This window comes from Bos indicus x Bos taurus, chromosome 7 (assembly GCF_003369695.1).
Source record: "Bos indicus x Bos taurus breed Angus x Brahman F1 hybrid chromosome 7, Bos_hybrid_MaternalHap_v2.0, whole genome shotgun sequence".
Classification (NCBI taxonomy): Eukaryota; Metazoa; Chordata; class Mammalia; order Artiodactyla; family Bovidae; genus Bos; species Bos indicus x Bos taurus.
The window spans coordinates 53,843,891-53,863,492 of record NC_040082.1 but is presented as its reverse complement, the minus strand read 5'-3'; the positions used below and the strand labels follow the sequence as shown (position 1 = coordinate 53,863,492).

At 42.8% G+C, this 19,602-nt stretch overlaps 1 protein-coding gene across 3 annotated transcripts in view; it reads right to left on the bottom strand.

Annotated features, from left to right (window-relative positions):
- PRELID2 (PRELI domain containing 2) overlaps positions 1-19,602 on the bottom strand; it is a 578,615-nt gene that overhangs the window by 496,374 nt on the left and 62,639 nt on the right. The window contains exons 6-7 of one of the 3 annotated variants that reach the window (XM_027546087.1): positions 8,815-8,884; positions 335-4,734 (exon numbers count right to left, since the gene is read on the bottom strand). In XM_027546087.1, coding sequence (XP_027401888.1) covers positions 8,825-8,884 — 60 coding nt within the window. In that variant the 3' untranslated portion in view covers positions 335-4,734; positions 8,815-8,824. Of the gene's footprint in view, positions 1-334; positions 4,735-8,814; positions 8,885-19,602 lie in introns of those variants that run through there. The other 2 variants (XM_027546085.1, XR_003511792.1) reach the window with 2 other exon arrangements.

Sequence of the window (19,602 nt, the reverse complement as noted above, 5' to 3'; positions counted from 1 at the left end):
GTCAACACGCAGCTGCTCTGTCTCTGCCTCCCCTTTAGGACCACATGACTTCATGTCTGTTTCTCGTGCCTTCCTGCCCTGCAGAACCTTTGTTCCGTTAGCACAGGACCCATTTTCTCATCTGGTAAGAGCAGCCTCTGCTTGTTTCTGGGAGAAACAATGGCTCCACTTGGGAGAGGCAGGGAACGAACATATCTGATTGGCCTAAAACTCTTCTCTGGGATTGCTAAAAAGAACTAGATTACTACATTAGATTATCATTGCTACAAATGATACATACAAGCTCTGCCGGGTGGTGTGATTCCCTCGAGAAATTAACATTCACACATAAATATTAGTTGTGACACCTTTATTTCAGAAGGATGACAGGATCAAATTTCAAAGGGATACAACTAATTTGTAGCTCTAAATCACAGTAACACTGAATCAAAAACACTTTATCCCAAACAGACAGTTGGCACAGATATGTTCATTTGTAATCTACTTACATTTAACATTATAAAACTGTATATATAAGAACACTAACACAGTTGGGGAGACAACAGAGTACAGATCTAAGGACATCATTGGTACCAATACCTCAGTTATCTTGTGGTCACAGATCTGACAACTGCAGTTGAGCATCAGGAAGTAAGTCAGAGGAAGTAGCAGAGCCACTAAAATAACATAGCAACATTGATCCACTTCACTGTTAGAAAAGCCTCCCGAAGACTCGCTTGGCTCCTGTTTACTGTTCCTTCACACAGTATGCAATTAACAGCATTACCCAACCCCAGGTGGCAATGGAGATGGAAGTTCATAGAGATACGCAGAGTTAGGCAGCGAGACATGACAGGCAACAGTGACAGAAAAGAAGAAACTTGGAAAACCATGGAAAAACTCAAGGAGCAGAGCTGTTCAGCAGAGGGGCTTTAACAAACCTGAACAGAACCTGAAAGAAGGCAAAACATAAATGACCATGCTGAAATGAAATTCCTATCTTCAGTAGAGTCTGTTTACAAAAGCAGGGAAATAGATACTAAATTAAGAGTTTCACGTAAATGGCTGAATTAGAGCAAAAAAGACGTGCGACTTAAAAGAATAACCTTACTGAGAGAGTAGCATTGACATATAAACACTACCACGTGTAAAATAGCCAGCCAGCTGGAAGTGCTACGTAACACAGGGAGCTCAACTAACTGCTGTGATGCCCTAGAGGGGTGGGATGGGAGGGCGGCTCAGAGGGAGGGGATATACGCATACACATGGCTGATTCACAGTGCTGTACAGCAGAAACTAACGCAACTTTGTAAAGCAATCATAGTCGATAAAAAACAAAGGATAACCTTGAGTCGGCTATACCATGTGCCCATGATGTCTGATAAATAAGATATTACTACACAATACTGCTTATAAAATACACAAAGCAATTTATATCCAAAGAATATAGCACCTTTTATATCCACATAAAACCTGAAACCACAAAAGCTCATTCATGGTGAGAGCACCTCAATCATGTAGGGATAGCCTAAGTCAGCCTCTCTGTGCATGAGAGCTTGATACTGTGTCCTGTATTAATCAGTGGGCCCAATCGACTATAAAGCCTTCTTATATGATAGACACACAAGCCACAAACACTTCCCCTAGATCACCGTTTCTCAAAATCTGGTCTGTGGAACAGCACAACCCAATCTGTTAGTGAACTTGTTTTAAAATGCAGATCCCTGAGTCCCAACTGAAATTTCATGAATCACTGGGGCAGACTCTCGGAACCTGCAGTTGAGCCCACCTCCTCAGGATTTATGGTACAAGCAGAAGCCTGAGAATCACTTTGATACAGCCTCACCTTCACTTGTAGGTTCAGCAACCAGGCCAGGAGCAGGCTGGCCAGGTCTGGGAGTTAACCCTGCCCACTCATGTTCCTGATGTGCCCACAAGGCTATACTCCTGGTTTTGACATTTTATAGATAGTCAAGTTAGACATGGACTTCTAAATGTTGTATCACATGAAAAGGGTTCTGACATATAATTTAAAAAAAAAAATTAACAAGCCCTAATTAATTTTAAAAGGAGCATAAGATTTCTAAGCCATATATGTAAGCTTGAAGTAATGGATGCCCACGGAGAAAAAAATAGTGAAGAAAAGTGTCTGATGTGAGTTCAGAGGACTGCTCGGGAAAGGGGAGGAAAATACATGTGAAAGCAGTCTTGGGAGAGGCAGAGAGCAGCTTACATCCAGAATCGGGAAATGCAAATCTCTCAAAAATTGGCTGAGATGTTTAAGCTGGTCCTTAACACTCTTGAAGCAAAGGCTGGAAACTACCAGCAAACATGTTTTGTTTGGCTGGCACAATGTTTTAAACAATCCTGAATTCGTTGCCAACACATAAAAATTGGAAGTTTTTTTTTTTTTTTTTAATTCTATCCTTTCCCTGGAAATTGGAAGAACAAGAAAAACCAGCCACTTGGCAGCACTGTGCTGAACTGGGTGGCAGCTGCCCACCTTTGGCCAGCCACATATTCCTGGGGTCTCCCTGGGGTCCAGCAGCCTGCTTCATGCACCAGATCACTTGCCAGACCCTGGAGGCATTTGCATCAGCTGCACCAGCTTTAAGCAATTAAGGCCAAAAGTCAGTCTCTCTGTGCTTTACTCTAACAGTAATTCCTGCTACAAAGATGCTTTCCTACCTTGGAGGTGTTAAAAAAGGAATCAGATAATACCTGCAAATCACCTAGAAATCACTGTAGAGTTCGTGTCCTTAGCTGTTCATTGGAATCACCTAGGGAGCTTTATAAAAAAAACAAAAAAAGCTGATGTTTAGGATCCACCCCTGGAGACTCTGACTTATTGGTCTGGGATGAAACCCCGGCAATAGGATTGCAGAAAGCTCCCACGTGGTTCTAATGGACAGCCAAGGCTGAGAACTCCTGCCTTCAGGGAATGCAAGTTATTGAATGTGAAGGGTTGCATTTATTCTCTTTTTTTTTTTTTTCTGGCCAAACCTTGCAGCTTGCAGGACCTCAGTTCCCTGACCAGGGCCTGAACCCAAGCCATGGCAGTCAAAAAGTGGAATCCTAACCACCAGGCCACTAGGGAACTCCCAAAGTAATGATTATTCTAACATCAACTTTCAAATACTGGTTTCCCACCTCTCACCTCCATGATAACTCACAGTACCTTTTATTTTTGGAAATGTGCCATTATTCCAAAAACCTACGTTTACAAACTGGAAAAGGAGGTCAAAGCATGTTCAGATTTCCACCATTCATTTTCCCTCTGAACCCAACCAAAGAATAAAACACTAAGGAAATAAAGGGAAATTATCCTGAGATACAAAACTCAGGCAGCACAAACAGCTCAAATACCGTATGAGGAGCTCACAGTGGCTGGCTTGTATTTAAAAAAAGAAGAAGAAGAAGAAAAAAAAAAGAAGAAAGAAAAATACAATTCCTCTGAAATTCATCAGTGCACTAAATGGAAAATTTTTAAATATTAAAAAAAAATGATTTCCCCAAGACTTTCCAGTAATGGCCCAATTTTTATCTTAAAATGAATTGCAAATTATTGCCTCTCTTCAAGCTTTCGTTTAGGTAGTGCATACATACATTTTGGTTTCCGATCATAGGAAATGCAAACTACCATCATCTAATTTTCAAACAGTAATACTACGTTACGTTACACTGGAAAAGCATATTTCCAAAACGGTATCACATAATAATAATAATGGCTTCTATTTACTTCTGTGTACCAAAAAGCATGCTAGGCACTTAATCACATGTTGTCCAATTGTTCCAACAACCTTGTAAGGTTAACTCTATAACCCCATTTTACAATTTTAAAAATGAGTATCAGAAAGACTTTAAACTACATACATGATCATGGAGCTGCTGGGAGCCGCGTGTATGTTCAAACCCGCTTCTGTTCGTTTGGCTCCCAGACGTGCACCAAACACCCTGGTTTAATCATCACAAGTAGAAATATCTGTGCCCGATTATCCCCATTTGCTCAGTGAAAAAGCCAAGAGGTCACGTGATCTGCTCCACATCCCAGAATGAGTTAGAAGGAGCCAAGATGACAGCCCACAGGCCCCCTGCCCGCTCCAGGTTGTGTTAAGGACCAATCACAGTTCACATTATAAAAGCTATGCTGGTGGCAGGTACGTTGTATTGCTGGGTAGAAAAAAATCAAGTGCTCCTGACTTCTGAGACTCTTCAACATTACTATGAGTATGGCTTAACTTCAACACAGGTCTGGTGTTTTTCTGTCTGTTTCAGGCCACCCAAGAATCAGGTATCGGGTTTAACTCCTTTATTTGCCCCAGCATCCTCTTGTGAATTCTATGAGCCATGATGCATAGAACAAGCAGAAACACACAGCACTTTCCAGGCTTCTGGCCCATCCTTAGCTGCCCTGACACCATCACCAGGCAATCAGCAGGATGTCCTGATGAAGGACGGACATCAGCTTCTCCAGAATTTTTTCTTTGGACATCATGTTCTCCGGGATTTTTTCTTTATTTGTAAAATTGCAGAGCTTGTGCCGCAAGAATCAGCCAGAATGTGTCAGCCCCACAAAAGCCTCTCTCTGGGGCCGATTCCCAGGGGCATGGATCACATCAAGTGCCAGCAGGAAGGTCTCCTCTTCTGTAAGCTGCCAACACCACATCCTTAAACCTGTATCTCTAAACCCATGTCTTTGGATGTGTTGTGTCCGAGGAAAGATTCTCGAGCAGAAGAAGACACAACATGGCTTCCCTGCAAGAGAAAGCAAACAGGCTTTATCACCTAATAAATATGTCTCAACAGTCAATACTTATTTGCCTGCTTTTTCTGAAGCAACTCTTAAGAGTCACTTGAATTCTATTACTTGAAGAAATTGCATTTCTGCCTCCTAATGATCTTCTAACAAAGCAAGCACCTCATTTTATTAAGTCCAGCTACCCAGAGGAGCTGGTTCAAAGGGAAGTTAAGATATAGCGAAAACTGAGGTCTTTATCATTCCGATGTGAAAGAAGGTGACTATGTTATCAAACCTCACCAGGCCCGGCCTCCCAACTGCCAGCAGCAAAAACAAACAGATGTCAGGGCTATTTGTTTTCTTCAAAAATGACAGGAAATCAAAAATCTATCAGATAGATGTGTCAGCTGCACACTGAAAGCGGACTGGTTAGTGAGATTTATGCACCTCCCTCTTGGCTCAGGACAAAATCACCTTCTAACTATCAACACCAACTAGGATACACGTGCCACTGAGATATGGAAGCATCATTAGTGCGAGGAGGTACCCTACACAATGTGGTCAGGTTCTATGTGTGATTTTAAATTATGCACATTTGAAATGTGTAGTAGAACAGACCCCATGGAATGCTTTTTGAAAACACTGCGACATTCCAAAGCTCAAAACCTGAGTACACTGCACATGGCACCTACAGTATCGCCACAGCAGAGTGCTACTGCACCTGCTAAACAAAACGCCTATATTTCCACCCCACTACGCATGTGCACTAGAACTTTATGAAGCAATTTTAATGGTCACTATTGCTGGTGTCTTGGCTTCATCGTTGTGATTGTTTTAATGCTTTTTCATGCCTTAAAATAACACCCTCCAACCCCTGGTCAGAGTTAACGCTCATGCTATTATTAACTTTGGACTAGAGGCGAGATGTGATCAAATGATACATTTAAAACAAAACAAAGACCATACCACCACCAGGAGGCCACCTCATGCTAATTTAGGAGCCATCAAACTCTAATCCCTGGGAGAGGCAACTTTTCTTAAAGGGCCAGATGGTAAAAGATATGTCACAGCTCTATGCTTCTGCTGTAGCTGGAACATGACCAGGAACATAGCTGTGTTTCAATAAAACTTTATTTACAAAAGAGGCCACAGGTTAGATTTGACCTCTGGGTTATAGTTGGCTGACTTCTGCTCTTTAGCTATGGAGCTAATCCCTACCCCTCACCTCCCCCTCAGCCCTTTCTTTTAATGTAGCATTTTATTGCATATAAAAGAAGTTTCCCCACCTACATTCTCCCACTCTGGTAAATGTAATTTTGAGGAAATAAAAAGTTCCATTAAGATAGACATATTTCAAACTTGCCAAAATTCTGTAAAAACAGTCCAAAAAATGAGCTAAAAGGTTGGAGCAATAAGCTGGCAACAGCACTACAGGAACAGCAATGCCTCAAAATGTTCCATATCGTGTTTTTCATGATGTATACATTTGTCAAAACTTACCGAGTCATACACTGAAATTAGTCAATTTAATTGTGCTAATGAAGGCAATTTAACTGAGCAATGAAGCCAATTTTGAAAAAAGCGTAAAGCCTTGGCCTTAGCCCCTAATTTGCAGTGACTGTAGACCTCTGTGGTAAGAGTATACAGTACTTAATTCATATTTGCCCCTGAGAGAACTGGTCATAAATGATGACAGTCTGAACTATGTAAATCCTTCAGGAACCCTGTTGCATTAAAGGCATTAAATGCAGCTCTCCTGCACTCAACTCCTCATAGCATCCAGACCTCAACTTCTTCACTTCAGGGAGAACTGGTTGCTTTTTAGAAACAACAAAAAGCCTCGGGATCATGACTTAGCTTTCTACCACAGTAAAACCAAAACCAAAAAACAAGAACATGGATCATTTAAGATGGGAGGTAATGCTTATTAAATTTCCACTTTTTCACTATAACCCTTTAAATCAAAACCACAGGCTGACGATTTCAAACATGAGGTGTTGTTGAGTCTCAACCCCTTTCAGTCATCTTTGCTCCACTGTGAAGCCTGTCAACCTTCGAGGAGGGGGAAGAAAAGATAAAAGTGTCAAACAAGAAGAGGCTGAGGTGCTAAACTCAGGGAAAAGCCAAACACAGAAAATTACTCCTCCTCTGATTAAAGTTAATGGAAGATGTACACAATAATTTCAAAACGCCAGCTATTAGCTTTTGCAGGATCCTTGCATTTCAGCTGTCTCCAACTCCAAGATGGGAACTTATTTAAAGCAATCGTTCTTAAAGTGTGGTCCCTGGAGCAGGCTCACCAGCATCCCCTGGACTCTGGTCAGAAACACAAAGTGCACTGGGACGACCCAGAGGGATGGTATGGGGAGGGAGGAGGGAGGAGGGAGGAGGGTTCAGGATGGGGAGCACATGTATACCTGTGATGGATTCATTTTGATATTTGGCAAAACTAATACAATTATGTAAAGTTTAAAAATAAAAAAAAAAAAAAAAGAAACACAAAGCCCCAGGCTCCGCCCAGACCTCCTGAATCAGGAACTCAAGAGTGGGACTCACCACTCTGTGTTTACCAAATTCTCCAGCTGATTCTGACACTCCTAAAGTTTCCAAATCACTGATTTAAAGTCTGAAAACCAATATATACTTGTAAGTGGAGTTCCTCATTCTCTAATTGACCTGACTTTAGATTCCACCCTGCAGGGTAAGATGGGCTCTGTGCCCAAGTGCACAAGCACCAGAGGTCCTTGGTAAGCCTCACAAAGAGGCCAGCCTGGAAAAACAGGGGGATGTGGCCAAGTTATTCTCCACAACGTTCCCAAGAACAGAGCAGATGTGGGAGCACACCACATGTCGATTCCATGCCAACATTTTTTGAGCACCTGCCATGTGCCAGGCTTTCACTAGATGAAATTATCTTGCTTAGCCCTTCCAGTAATAAATAGATGTATCAGTATGTGTTAAGTATACAGAGGTTTAATATTCATCAGAATGGAATCAAATTCGCTAACAAGCAGAAACCCTTTATAATTCTCTACTCCTCACACCCAGGCCTGGACAGCATGCTTTGAATGCTGAGGTTCTTGTATACAAATGTTCCTTTTGCTTCTTCTTTGGTTAACTGTTCTCAAACTTTATTGGATATCAAAGTTAGAGACCAGGTCGTTTATACAAGACCCTGTATACTCTAGTTTAAAGCCAACATAAGGAACTTTGAGGTAATTCTGAATTACCCATGACAATGTTTGCTCTACTCAATGGTTTTACCTTCTCTCAGATGTTAAAAATCAAAGTCAGATGAATCATGTAAGATGCAAATCCACTAACTTATATTAGGCTTTTAGTCTCTCAGATAACTTTGTTCTGCCCTTCCCAGCAAGCATGCCATTCTCCTTGATGTAGATAATAAAAACTTAAGGAACTGAAAAGGAAGCACTTCTGGAATCCACCTGCTTATCTGTTAACCCAACATCACTTGCCCTGAAAGTGGCATGTGCTCCAGTACAAGTACTATCTGCCCATGGCATCCTCTGCCCATGGCAGGCATTGCTAATCAATCACAACACTCTTACCCAGAGCCCAAGAGTTATTCTCCAGGCCTTGGAATCCTCCTCAGTAGCATTTCAGACAGCCACCCCTGATCGGCAGGAGTACACATGACTGATAAAATATCTGTATTTCACTGGTCAATCAACATGCCCCTTTCTTAATTTTTTTTCCTGCTCCAAATACAGCTTTAAACCCCTGCTTTCACTGTTCTTTGGACACTAAAATTAAGCTTCAGTTAATTCTGAACTGCAGTCTCTACAACCTATGCTATCTTGAGGGTGGCAACCACGGTGGATTATATTGAGCAGTTTAAACAATCTAAGAGCAGTTGTAACCCAGCATGTAGTACAAAACTGCTCTGAAAATCAAAGAACCAAGCAAATAAAGGTATATAGAACAGATAATAAAAACACTTGCAAGAAGCATCCTGTGAGTATAACTGGGAAACATACAGCAAGAATAGCCCAGGGAGGCTGAACCATAATACTTAGGCTTATAAGCATGAAGACATAGCTTGAGTAAATAATTCTGATTTTGCTTTTGGTACTCACTGGTGATTTTTTATTCGGCTAAGGGGGCACCACACTGTTCCTTTAGCAGCATCTCCATTATTCTAATTCCCTATGGAGAGAAGAAAGAAACATCAAAATGCCACATTTCACGGACAAGCACTTTTACATTTATCACAACCTTTCCCTTCAAGGAATCCAAGCAATGGCCATGTATTCATTTCAGAAAAGTAGGCTTGTAGTCATATCTCGCATTTTTATAATATTCCATTCAGCAATTTTATATACATTATCTCCACATGTGCTCGGAACTACTTGGGGAAACAGGCAGAGCAGAGCTGTGAATCTTCCATTTTAAACATAAGAAAGCAATTCAAGCGACTTACTGAAAGTGATCCAGCTACTAAGTGGCACTGCCAGAGGTGGAATAACCATGGTGATAGTTAACACTACACTAGGGACACCAGAGATCACAGATCACTGTAGCAGGTATAATGATGACGAACAAGCCAGAAAGTACTGACATGTGACACAGAGACACGGAATGAGCAGATGCTGTGGGAAAAACGATGCCAAAAACTTGCCTGGGGATTTCCCTGGTGGTCCAGTGATTAAGAATTTGCCTTCCAAAGCAGGGGACATGGGTTTGATCCCTGGTCAGAGAACTAAGATCCCACAAGCCACAACCAGAGAAGCCTGCAGGCCACAACAAAGACCCAGCACAGCCAAAAAAAAAAAAAAAAAGACTTGCTTGATGTAGGGTGGCCACAAACCCTCAGTCTGTAAAATGTGCAATATCTCAATATCTGTGAGGTGTGATAAAGGGAGCTATGCCTGTGTTTACCAATACTTACCCAAGTGCTAGACTCGATGCTAAGGTCTGCATGGGCGTTATCTGGTGCACCGTTATCTGGTGGTGGGTACAAGGTGCATTACAGAGATCCTCCCCCTTCTGCCAGCACACAGCCACCCTCAGCCAAAGGGAGCTGCAGTACCTGAGGTCATGCCCCTCTCCAGGAGTGGCCCACATCGGATGGCTAGCTGATATAAGATAGAAAGACCCAGCCCCCCGGGTAAATTTGGGTCCGCTCGGAAGGGCATCCCATGGCCACAGTTCCCCATGGGATCAGCTGGGTCCTTCATCACAACTGCACTGCAGTTCACGGTTACCTTCTGCCTGCTCCCCTCACTCCCTCACAAGAGTTGTTCCCAGGAGCCCACTCCAACAACCCTCTGCACAAAAATCTCCATCTGAGCCTGTGTCCGAGAGCCCAACCTTGTTTAATACACACAAAATTCCTGAACAGACACCTTCATTTCACTGATGAAGAAAACAGAAATTCAAAGAGGATTTAGTAATTCCCCCCACATTATACAGCTATTCAATAATAAAGCCAGAGGAAGAACACAGACGCTGAATTCTGGTTTCAGGGGCACCCCTTAACATCACAAGGCTCACACCAAGGCTGAACACATCAAGTTGCCGGCCCACCCACCTCAGCTGGTCAAGTTCTACGCTGAAGGAAAGAAGACAGCAGATACTCCCTCTTTCCTTCTTGAAGGACAAGTTCTGTAGATCAGAGGCTAAACCTTCAGACGGAAAGGCAGGGTTTTTATGTAATTATGAACTGGAGTGATAAGGAATTCAAAGCTGGGTTATCAGAAATGGGACACTGCACTCAGGGACAGGACAGAGGATAACAAAGCTAACTTAAATTGCAGGCCTCAGGCCCCATACAGTAAGGCTTTGATTTCGGAGGACTCTAGTAGACCCCAGGGTGCTGTATTTTTAACTGGTGCTTCCCACAGTCAAGCAGGGCTAGGAAACACTGAGTGAACCTACAGGAGACAGTAGGGACTTCTTACCCAGGGTTTGTTCTGAGCCACAGGTAGGGAATGCATCTCTAGAGAAGACAACACAATATACTGAGTACTAAAGTACACTGAGGGCTGCCCTGGTGGCTCAAAGGTAAAGAACCATCAGCAAGGAAGGAGACATGAGTTCAATCCTTGGGGCGAGAAGATCCCCCTGGAGAAGGAAATGGCAACCTATTCCAGTATTCTTGCCTGGAGAATCCCATGGACAGGGGAGCCTGGTGGGCTACAGTCCACGGGGTCACAGAGTCGGACTCGACTGAGCAACTTCACTCACTCATAAACAGAGGAACCTGGTGGGCTACAGTCCATGGGGTCGCAAAAGAGTAGGACACAACTTAATAACTAAACACCACCACCAAAAGTACACTAAACAAAAGTTAACATTTCCTTGAGGTTCCTTGAGGTTTTCCAAAGGTCCTTCAGATTTCTAGCCGTTGTTGTTGTTCAGTCACCCAGTCATGTTCGACTCTTTGCAATCCCATGGACTGAGGCACACCAGGCCTCCCTGTCCCTCACCATCTCCCAGAGTTTGCCCAAGTTCATGTTCATTGCATCAATGATGCCATACAGCCATCTCATCCTCTGACACCCTCTTCTCCTTCTGCCCTCAATCTTTCCCAGCATCAGGGACTTCTCCATTGACTCAGCTGTTTGCATCAGATGACCAAAATACTGGAGTTTCAGCTTCAGCATCAGTCCTTCCAATGAGTATTCAGGGTTGAGTTCCCGTAAGATTGAGTGGTTTGATCTCCTTGCTGTCCAAGGGACTCTCAGGAGTCTTCTCCAGCACCACAAATATAGCCACTATCTTGAAAGGAAGAAATATTAACTAAAGGATCTTGTTGATGCCAAGAAGCATGGAATGTGGGGCGAACCCAAACATCAGACTATAGGGCCAGGAGCCCTGATGAGTACCCTGCTGGGTACCTCAGGCTCCTCACTTTTACCAAGGCATCACTTAGACCAGAGAGTTCAGGGCACCCAGAAGCTGATTAAACAGTGGAACCCACAAAAGCAAATACAGATTCCCAGCCCTGCCCGGACCCCTACAATCAGAACTTCCAAGGCTGGAGCGTGGAGTCTGCAGACAGTCCTCTTGTGGTTCTGAAGCACAACTTGTTCAAATATGAGAATTTTTTTTAAAAAAAGGCAGCTGGATACCACCTCCTGACACTGATGAAACTGTCCTTAATCATTTCTGAAGATACAGCACATACTCTTAGAGCTATTTACCTTTTTAATTAGACAAGAAAGGAGGGGTTGGGGATGAAACAAATGGAATGACATTTAAACTAATTCTGCTCTCACTCATTCAACAACAGAACCAGTTCACAAATATTTACTGGGCACCTGCCCATGTGCACTGGAGAGTAAATGGTGAACAAATCTAAATCCCTGCCTGCATGGAACATATGGACTAGTAGATTTCATTCCCCTTGTCTCGTTTTTTTTTTTTTTCCTTTTCCCTTTGGTTCAACAAACCCCTGGGCAATAATTAAATGCCTTCCTTCTCTTTTCAGGATGAATAAAAACAGCCATGTTAATTCTGTTGCAAGCTTCTTTTTATAGAGTGGGCCCCAAAGTCTAGTCGGTATGTCTTTAAAACCAGAAAAACAGACTCCTTCCTTAGAAGTGAGCACCAGTGAACTCTTCCCATCTGTCTAAATTAAGAACGCCACCATTTACTGAGCCGAGAGCTAGCTGATGTAAGTGAAGACTTTGGGGGTGTCCCTTGGGAATTGAAAGACATTATTTATTGAATCAATTAAGCTTACAATGTGACAGTTGATTTTCTTTCCCTTTTACCCCCTCTTTCACATCACTTCAGTCTTTTTAAGTAGAACAGTTAGAAATAGAAGGTGGAGAACAAGGGCAAATAGAGAGACCCATAAAATGAATTAAAAACAAAAAAGGCCTACCAGGGAGGCCCAGCCATTATTTAGTACTCTCTTTGGTAAGGAGGGACCAAATCAAAACCCAGTCAATAGAGTCCTTTGAAATAAAGTCTCTTAAAATCCAACTCCCAAGAGATCAGGCTTAAAGGGGCTAAATTTACACCACTTATCACACAATGATGCCTGAAATGCAAAACAAACATTGCTTGGACCCACCTTTATAGATAGAGTTTAACTCAAAAGCTTTTTGGACTGATGAGCCATAAAGCAGCTTGATTTTATTATTTCCTTCCCCTCTGAGCATTTTTTCCCCTGTTTCCCAGCCATCTTTCTCTATTTGCCAATGTACAGACATGGGAGCCCTCCCACTCTCATCTCCTTCATTCCAGGGCTAAGCTGGCCAGATGGGTCCCCAGGGAGGAGACCCAGAGTCGCATTTTTCAAATTCAAAACACTTCACAAATTCCCCTATTCTCAGAGCATTTGAGAAAGCTAATTATTACAGAAAATGAAAAGCTTGCCTGAAGAGGAGGCAGAGAAAGTTAGTAAAGGTGGCTAGATCCAGACAGTATATTTATTTTATTATCAAACAGATGCTTCCTTAAGAAGCTTGGACTTAAATTCAGGAGGTCCTGAGGAGGCTGGCATGAAGGAGGACTGCAGAAGCTGCAGTTTGAGTAAGACCCAAGCCTGGCTGTGACTGTGACATACAGAGTAAAGGGAAGGTCCAAGCAGAGGAGGAGAGAGGAATATCAGACCTTACAAAAATTACAAAGTCCTTAGGGAATTCCCTGGTGGTCCAGTGTTTAGGATTCTGCACTTCCATTGACAGAGGCCTGGGTTTGATCCCTGGTCAGGGAACTAAGATCACACCAGCTTAAAAAAAATTACAAAATTCCAAAGCAGTTCTAAAAGACACATCTGTATGGGGCTCTTAACAAAAGAGCTGCTCACCTAATTATCACAATAATACAAGATTGGCCATAATTAGATGAAGAATAACTATTTGTGTACTTAGTGTTTAACCAGAAGCTAGGTACTGCGATAACCAGCTTAAGCACCAGAAGACTTCTCCCACTGCTGAAAAGAAAGCATTCTTGTGCATCATGGCTTTGGAATAAGTACCAGGGACAATATTAGCGCCCACTGTGTATAAAAGACTGCACTGATGCTGTGAGGAATGAGCTGCATGTAAGGCATGATGCTTCTGTTCAAGGGGTCATCGATTTCTTGGGAGGAATTACGAGGAATGCAAAATAACTGAAAAACAAGACAGCCTCTGAGAAGTATTACCATGTTTAGAAAAAAAAAAAAAGTTCAATGGAAGAAGGAAAGTACACACTGATCCTGCATGAAGGGAGGACCTAGAGAAGCTGCTGGAAGATGAATGGTTTGAACAAGACCCAAGCCTGGCTGTGAACATGACATAAAGAGCGAGGGGAATGTCAAGAACTGCGGGGACTAACAACAGGCATGGGGGCGGGAACATCAGTGCTTGTGCGGTTAAGCGTCCACCTTCCGGAGGGGGAGGAAGTGGACTGGATGCAGCAGCAATGAGAGTATTACACTTCCCATGTTTCCACGCCCCCCACCACCACCTGCTCACACACACCCTTCCTCCCACCTCAGCTCTGCTCTTTTCTAGAAGAGACAAAAGCACATACAACTTCCCATAAATAGCCCTGTAATTATGCAACAACACTCAGATTTAGGGCCGAGTCCAATTTAACTGTGAAACTTTGGGCATTTTACTTAGATTCTCTAATCATCAACTGTCTCATCTTTGAAGAAGATGATGTAGTAACATAGGCTTTTCGTAAGAATCAGTCAAAATAATAATGTTTTATCTGGTTACCAGAGTACCCAGCTTCTGGTAAATACTCAGTAAATAAATAGTTGTTCATCTAAATCTCTTTCGTGACCATCTAATCTCACTAGAATGCAAATTCCATTAAGGCTGAGAGCCTTGTCTGTCTTGTACAAGTTGTGACCCCTAGAAGAACAACGCCCAGTACACAGAAGGCCTGCAGTGAATGTCTACTGAAGGAATGAATCTATCATTCGACCAATTAATCATCGGTTTACAAGGCTACCACATTAGACGAGAAGGTGCTCAGAGACAGGGAGCAACAGTTACTTACATTTGAATCTTTACTGTCTAGCGCAGAATTTGGCACAAAACACATGCTCAATATTTATGAATCATAAGGCTGATCAACTGATTAGTTCTGAATGCCAGGCTGATGAGTGTTAGTTTTGGAATTATAGTGCGATCGGCCCAGTAGTTAGCATCCTAGACAGTGTGGTAAAAGGTCAGGATAATACGAGTTGCCATAGGAAATGAAAAAACAAAAACAAGGAAAGAATAGAAGTATGAACGATAAACGGGAGGGAATGTTGTGGAAAGAGCTGACTGACAGCAGCTTGGAGGCCTGAAAATGGGACCTAAATCCGGATCAGCCAAGAGGAGCTAGAAAGCGAGGTCATCCCAGGTGCCAAGTGTGCTTTATAAAACCACTCACCTCCTGCTAAGAACGTACGCAGCAAGTTTACTTTAAAAACCTCACTTCTCTTTTGATTCTCAACTTTTTTAAGTTGGTTTACATAAAACTTCCCCAGAATCTTTTTATTTACTTTATATAGAATCCTAACAGTACCAATAAAAAACAGAATAAGAAAATGTTGCTTTCCCTGCTTCAGTGTTCCACTGCTTTTATAGTAAAATTCACCTTCTTTACCATGGTTAGAAGGCTCCAGGTGATCTGCCTCTAGCCCACTTCAACCGCAGAAAGGAAGGAAGGAATGAGGAAGGGGGATGGGGAGGGAGGGAGAGACAGAAAGGGAGGAATCCACGCTCAGGAAGAGAAACATTGCTCAATGCTTCTCCAGAAAAAGATCTTTTCCACAATAAAGTGTCTTTTATTCTGAGGCTTTTATATCTGGCATTTCGCATTTATTAAACTGGGAAAACACCAGACTACAGCAAGAGTTAAAATGTCCTGGCACATACTGTGTGCCAGGCACTGTACGGAGTGTTTTACCTGCATCGGCTTATTTTACCCTCCTATCTGCCTTAGAGATGATTTTTTTTTGGATGAGTCCCAAGGCTCATCTTGATTTCACCCAATACAATCAGGATTAACTCTGAATATTCATTAGAAGGACTGACACTGAGGCTTCAGCTTCAGTACAATACTTTGGCCACCTGCTGCGAAGAACCGACTCACGGGAAAAGACCCTGATGCTGGGAAAGGTTGAGGGCAGTAGAAGAAGGGGGCGACAGAGGATGAGATGGTTGGATGGTATCACTGCTTCAGTGGACATGAGTTTGAGTAAACTCCAGAGATAGCGAAGGACAGGGAAACCTGGTGAGCTGCAGTCCCTTGGTATGCAAAGAGTCAGACACGACTTAGTGACTAAACAACAACAATCAGGATTTAGAGTCCAGGATTCAGGATCCTAGAACACCGGAGAGCTGTAGGGTTTTAATGAGACTGCACGCATTAAGGCACCTAGTGTGATGTTGGGTACACAGCAAGAGTTTTTCTTCCTTTCCATATCGATCCTGCTCAAAGAGCCTGATATATATATATAAATCAGATATTTCAGCCCTGCACCCAAACTAAATGACAAGATTCTTAATACACAAATCAATATTTAATCATATCTACAAACTATTTTAAATACAATGCTTTTCAAGTAGGAATATCCTAACAGACTGTATGACTTCAGTATCATTTTCCCACAGGGGCTAATAAACTCTTGAGTAAGATTTATTTTTATTTTGATAAGTAACTCAACAGTCTTAGGTGTAACTGCAGAACATTAAATTGATTCAATAATTCAGATGTCTCTGCTTCAATTTATAAATCTTCCTCTCTTCTTCAGGAGAATATTTAATCTCGGATTTGTAAAAGGAAAAGAATATATCCCCAAATAATAAAAATCTAAAAACTTGCAAAGGACACTATATTATTCAGTCCAGATAAGAAACTCTCAGCAAAGAAATGAAAGCAGCCCATCCAGTTTAGGGAGTTGTCCTGGGATCAAATATCACAATGAGAGATGACAGAGCCTTTTCCACACTGCCAATTTGCAAATGATCCTTGACTTGAAATCAACCTTTTAGTGGCTAAAGGCCTTTAGTCATTGGTCTCCCACAATCCAAAGTGACTCAGTAAGTGTATTTTCAATTTTTTTAAATGTGACTTGTATAAAATTTCAGTTTTCCTCAGACTTCGTGCAAAATATGCCCTGTTCATATGTATCTGTCAGATATAATTAGCAGTAATTTTTTTACTTAGTCGTGTCTGACTCTTTTGAGACCCCATGGACTGTAGCCCACAGGATCCTCTGTCCACAGGATTTTTCAGGCAAGGATACTGGAGTGGGTTGCCATTTCCTCCTGCAGGGGATTTTCCAGACCCAGGGATCAAACCTGCAACTCCTGTGTCTCCAGCATTGCAGGTGGATTCTTTACCTGCTGAGACATCAGGGAAGCCCAGTGATTTTTTTTAAACATCAGGCTACCCTCCCACACTGGCCAGTGCCACATCCACCTATGACATTTCTGACAACCGATCATCTTGCTTAGAAACCTCCATTGATGGGATGCTCTTTACTCCTTATTCCTTCTATCTCAGGCCTCATTACAACACAATCTTCCTTACATTGAAGCAGCACTGGCTGGGTGCCTGGCACCAAAGGGTCCCAGTACCAAGTCTTGTGCCAACTCTTATCCTGCTGCTGCTGCTGCTAAGTCTCTTCAGTCGTGTCTGACTCTGTGCGACCCCATAGACGGCACACCACCAGGCTCCCCCGTCCCTGGGATTCTCCAGGCAAGAACACTGGAGTAGGTTGCCATTTCCTTCTCCAATGCATGAAAGTGAAAAGTAAAAGTGAAGTCGCTCAGTCGTGTCCGACTCTTAGCGACCCCATGGACTGCGGTCTACCAGGCTCCTCCGTCCATGGGATTTTCCAGGCAAGAGTACTGGAGTGGGTCGCCAGTGCCTTCTCCAAACTCTTATCCTACCAAACTAAGACAACAGGGTTCCTATCAATTCCCTTTATTAGTTTTTTTTTTTTTTTTCGCTATTCATCAGGTTTTTTGCTCAGTCATAATTTCCCCTTGTTTTTTCCCCGTTCTGAGAGAGACAATGGCTAACAGCATGCTTGTACATTTAATCAGTGAACTGTCCCTAAAAGAATAAATAAATCCAACCATCGCCTAGATAATAGATAAATCCAACGGATGCCCAGACAATTTTCTTTTAATCTTTTATCTCTACTTTTCTCCTTCCCCTAAATTCTCAAATTTCTATAATAGCCTTCTTTACAAGCAGGGCCAGTCTGTTGACTTTGAATTATGTATTTTCTTTGAACAAAATATAATTTTCCAAAGCCTTATTTTGGTCAAAGCTATATCCCACCAAAGCCTGTGACTTCCCTGGTGGTCCAGTGGTTAAGAATCCACCTTGCAATGCAAGGGATATGGGTTCCATCTCTGGTTGGGTAACTAAGATCCCACAAACTGTGGAGTGACTAAGCCCACTCACTGCAACTACTGAACCCATGCACCCCAATGGAAGATCTCCATGACATAATGAAGACCCCTTGTGCGGCAGCTAAGACTTGACGCAGCCACAAAAAAAAAAAAAACAACCGATCAACCCATCCCACCAGATCTCAACAATACTGAGGCTAACAATTTATCTGGGGCGTACTCAATGCTGCGGGGCTTTGCCTACATTATCACATTTAATCCTCTCAACAGTCTTACAAGGTGCTATTTTTACTCTCACCATTACAGGTAAGAAAACTGGGCATGAATAGGTTATTCAAGGTCACATGGCTAGTAAGTAGCCAACCTGGAATTTAAACCTGGATCTCTCCCACTTTTTCCACAATGGGTACTCACAGTGCATCTGTGTCTGTGAAATGGGAGGTGGGAAGAGAACACACACACACACATCCTTGTAGGATCACTGTGAGGATTCAAAGAGGCAAGACACAAAGCTGCTGACACACGACAGTGTCATTAACCATCACCTTCCATTCCCCCTGTGGCCTGGAAAGTAGCTACCGATTTCTCTATGGACCTGAATCTGACTGGGGGCCTCACAAACTTAAAGAACTTTTGCATCCATATGTGCTACCGGGTATTGGGACGCCCACAACAAGGGACAGCAGTTGGTGGTCAGTGACCTGAGGAAACGTCAGCAGGGGCTCACCTTGTGCTTGTTCATATTTTATGAACACAGAGAATATTTCACTTGCTCGCAACATCACCTCTAAGAGTTAGTAATACTGCTGCCTGATAACACTGAGCTCAGCAGGGTAAACCAGCCTTCCTAGGTCACAGACATCGTCTGCAATAGAGACGGAACTAGGTAGAATCTAAGCCTGATTGCTGAGAGGCTGGGGCCCAACGGGCTATGCTAAGCACGTTACAGGCCTTGTCTTATGTAACCCTCAAACCCAAGCTATGAAACAGAAACATGTGTCCTTGTGCTCAGTTGCTCCGTCATGACCGACTCTCTTTGACCCCATGGAACGTAGCCCACCAGGCTCCTCTGTCCATGTGATTTTTCAGGTATGAATACTGGAGTGGGCTGCCATTTCCTTTTCAGGGGATCTTCCTGAACCAGGGATGGAACCCACATCACCTGCATTGGCAGGCAGATTCTTCACTGCTGAGCCACCTGGGAAGCCCTGAGGAAAGCGAAATTCAGATGAGGGAAGTGACCTGATCAAAGGCTCTCAGCTAGTAAGTGCAGAGTCTAGATTCACATCCAGGTTTTTTGTGACTCTAAGCCCTAAACACACCACCTCCCTAAAGAGATTTGTTAGCTTTCCTGTTTGTCATTTTTTCACCTTGGGCATAGTCCTTCCTGCCGTCATAAAGTTATTTCTATCTATATCTGGGTGGTTTTAATCTTACAAATTTAGGGGAGGCAGGTGAAACCAAATTACATACAGTTCTTGGAACTGTCCTAAGAATAAAAGCACCTCATCACAGCTCCAAATCCATTTCATGTTCTGTTGATAGCAAGTGAAG